Raw genomic sequence first — 3,973 nt, 5'->3', positions numbered from 1 at the left:
CTCAGGTTGGAATAGAGTGTAAACCAGACTTTGATCAAGAAGAAACCAACGGGAAGCCTTCTTTGATACTTTGTCCTCAGCTTCTTTCTACCAGAACCAGTCTGTGGGAAATAATCTTAGGAGAGTTTCAGTTTGGTTTGGTTTGATTTGATAAAGGAGTAGCTGCTTATTACATATTGGGACTAAATAACCAAAGTTCTTTGTGGCTTAATGCGCTTTTCCGGTCTTTTGGTGACAGGTTTCATGGACCCAGGCACTACGGACCATAGTTAAAAACTGTTATAAACAGCATGGGCGGGAAGACCTTTTGTATGCCTTCGAAGACCAGCAAACGCAAACACAGGCCACAGCCACACACAGTATAGCTCATCTTGTACCGTCCCAGACCGTAGTCCAGACCTTTAGTAACCCTGATGGCACTGTCTCACTTATCCAGGTGAGTAAACCTGAGGACCACGAGACTGTGGTTTCTGAGGTGGATCAGTGGGCGTCTCACCTCAGACTGGGGAAAGTTTCCTTGGTGCGAACTCTTCTATGAACTTTATATAGCTCCTCAAGCTCTTCCTACCTGAAATTGATTTCTGAAGAATAGTTTAAATTCTTTGCATTTGCTAAATACAGAGCTATGAGTAACTTTCATGAACATTTCCAAAACAAAGCACTTTTAAAGGGCTTTTTTTTGTTGAAACAGGATCTCTCTCTGTATTTTATTTTTTAGTAGAGACAAGGCCTTGCTATGTTGCCCAGGCTGGTCTCAAACTCCTGAGCTCAAGCAATCCTCCCACCTCAGCCTCCTAAAGTGCTGGGATTATAGATGTGAGCCACTACACCCAGCCTTAAAATGACTTCTGTTTTACAGTTTCAGGGAATATTAGTTAATGATCAGGGAATATTCCTTCTGAGTTACCTCTTCTGAGGTAAAACACAATTCTTTTTTTTTTTAATTTTTTTTATTTTAAGTCAGAGTCTTGTTCTGTTGCCAGGCTGGAGTGCAGTGGTGTGATCTCAGCTCACTACATCCTCCATCTCCTGGGTTCAAGCAATTCTCCTGCCTCACCCTTCCCAGTAGCTGGGACTACAGGTGCGCACCACCATGCCCAGCTAATTTTTGTATTTTTGGTAGAGACGAGGTTTCACCACGTTGGCCAGGGTGGTCTCAATCTCTTGACCTCATGATCTACCCGCCTCAGCCTCCCAAAGTGCTAAAATTACAGACGTGAGCCACCATGCCAGGCAAAACACAATTTGTCAATTGGGAACCTCTAAAGTTCAGGTTGGGGTGAGAGTAAGAGTTGGTTGACCAGCAGTGGGCGTGGATGTGGTGATGTGATAGCTCTTCTAATATTAACTTATTTGGTTGAAGTAAAATCCTGAAACTTGTGATAGTCTATGAACTATAATTTTAGTGAGCTCTGATTTTAGACTTCACATCATAAGGCATATTTATTGTTATCTGTGCTGAATTTGGGATTAAATGAGTCTTAGCTTCTGAGTAAAGGAGAGGTAGAAGGATCCATCCACTGACACTTACCACTTTCCATATTTTTCTTTAGGTTGGTACAGGGGCAACAGTAGCCACACTGGCTGATGCTTCAGAATTGCCAACCACAGTCACCGTTGCCCAAGTGAATTATTCTGCCGTGGCTGATGGAGAGGTAAGAAGAGGATGCTATCTGCATCTTCTTAAATATTTGAATGTATAATGAGGGAGAAGCGAGGATCCAGAAGATGGAGTAGTCTGAACGTCTGCAGCACTCTTTCATTTAAACCTTTTGAAACATCAGACCATGAAAGTTTTGGAAAGTGTCTTATACTATGTGTATTACTTGTAACAGTCAAGATTCATGGATCATTATGACTCAAACTGTCAGGAACTTAAAATTTTACATTTGAATGTATAGTGTTTGATATGATACACAATACAGAGAGATTATCCCTTTAATATTTTTATGCTGTGAATCCCAAAGAATTTCATCTTTGGTCTTTATGAAACAAAAATGGTACATTAAAACTGGAACTGCCTAAGGGAAACCTTCTTTGAAGGGAAAAACATATTTGCAAGTCAGTAACGTGATTTATGCCTTTGAAAAGATTTCTTAGAATCTGTCCTTACCAAAATTGGGGTAATTATGGGACGTTAACCTAAAGACAGCCAACCTTTATTGATCACTTGGTGGGCTAAACACTCGACCCTATGGAGTACAAGTTCTGTTATCATCTTCACTTTAAAGATGAGAAAACTGAAACATGCTGAGCTTAGGTGATTTGCCCAAAGTCAGAGCAGTGTTGAAGCTGGATAACACATTGAGAAAAACGTTATCTAGTCTCTGAGCCATTGGTAAGATTCAACAAGTGAAGGAAGGGGTTTGTTAACATCACCATGAGTGTTTCCCCCTGAAGATACAGGTGTGGTGTCCTGAAGTTTGAAAAACAGACAACAGATGTCAAAGAGCAGTATCAGGAATAAAGCTAAGAGTATTATGTCACCCTTGCTGAGAGCCATGGAGCATTTCCCCTTAGAACACCACAAAGTCACTTTCATTTGTGCTCCTCAGGAGAAGGGGAGAACTGGCAAAGGCCGCATAGCTGGGAGATGGAGGGAGAGTGCACTGCAGGCTCCTGGGCCAGCCTGCACGTACCAAGCCTCTGTGTAGTAGCAGTTGTGTAGAGTTGATTCGCACAGGATCTTTGCTGTCATGGGACTCCAGTCTAGTGGGGAAGAGAGATATCTACATAAATGAACTCTAGCCCTGCTGTAAGGGATGCTGCAAAGTGTGTGTGCCTCCTTTGTACCTAAGGAGCCTGGGAAAGTTTAGGACACTGAAAAACTTGGTTATTGGGTGAGGAAAGGTGAAGGTTGACAGGACATTTATTTTCTAAGTATAAAAACATCATTAAAGGATATGGATTAGCAAAGCAAAGGATTTGTCAGTCCTGGCAGACTAAACGCGATGACACTCCTTTAAGTCTGAAAGAGGTGGAAAAACAAGGGTACAGTTAGGAGATTTGTTTGTGTTTGGCTTAAAGTTATCAACCATATCTCTCTACTGAATGTTTCCTGGCACTATTTAAAGAAAGTAAGTTTGTATTTCCTTTAAAAAAATTTTTTTGACACATAATATGTATAATGTATTTATGGAGTTGTGTTTCTTTTCAGAGTCTCGCTGTGTTACCAGGCTGGAGTGCAGTGGTGCAATCTCAGCTCACTGCAACCTCCGCCTCCTGGGTTCAAGCAATTCTCCTGCCCCAGCCTGTCGAGTAGCTGGAACTACAGGCGTGCACTAGCACGCCCAGCTCATTTTTGTATTTTAGCAGAGACAGGGTTTCACCATGTTGGCCAGGATGGTCTCGATCTTTTGACCTCGTGATCCGCCTGCCTCGGCCTCCCCAAAGTGCTGGGATTTCATGCATGGGCCACCAAGCCCGGCCAGAGTTGTGTTTCTTAAACACTTCTCTGGGACTAAGTCCATGAAATATACTTTGCTAAATAAGATACAAAAGTAATCAATGTATTCAGATATTCATAGAAAATATTTTTAAAATCTCAGTTGTATGTCTGTGGCTTTTCTGGCATACCAACATCATTGTTAAGCCAGCTATTGTGGAGGTTGGTGAATGACATATATAAAGTTTTCATAGCCTTTTGGTAAATACCTGGATTCAGTAAGATGAAAAGAAAATACTCTTCCTATACTTAGAGTGAAATGAAAATGACAGAGAGAAAGCCTAGGTTATATCAGAAAGTGACATGTTTAGATTATATTCTGTTTCCATTTGCCATCTGATTTATCTTAGATGTTGACATAGTTGTTAGTTTTGAACCATAAGAACTGTAATCACTGGGCTGGGCGCGGTGGCTCACGCCTGTAATCCCAGCACTTTGGGAGGCTGAGGCGGGTGGATCACAAGGCCAAGAGATCGAGACCATCCTGGTCAACATGGTGAAACCCCGTCTCTACTAAAAATACAAAAA

General features: G+C 41.7%; 1 protein-coding gene across 13 annotated transcripts in view; it reads left to right on the top strand.

Annotated features, from left to right (window-relative positions):
- NRF1 (nuclear respiratory factor 1) overlaps nt 1–3,973 on the top strand; it is a 144,591-nt gene that overhangs the window by 95,563 nt on the left and 45,055 nt on the right. For all 13 annotated transcript variants that reach the window (XM_017532572.2, XM_017532580.2, XM_037740000.1 and 10 more), the window contains 2 exons: nt 239–436; nt 1,554–1,655. In XM_017532572.2, coding sequence (XP_017388061.1) covers nt 239–436; nt 1,554–1,655 — 300 coding nt within the window. The remainder of the gene's footprint in view (nt 1–238; nt 437–1,553; nt 1,656–3,973) is intronic.

Source organism: Cebus imitator, unplaced genomic scaffold (assembly GCF_001604975.1).
Source record: "Cebus imitator isolate Cc_AM_T3 unplaced genomic scaffold, Cebus_imitator-1.0 Scaffold77, whole genome shotgun sequence".
NCBI lineage: Eukaryota > Metazoa > Chordata > Mammalia > Primates > Cebidae > Cebus > Cebus imitator.
The sequence above is the reverse complement of the archived record's forward strand: the minus strand, read 5'-3'. Positions and strand labels throughout refer to the sequence as shown.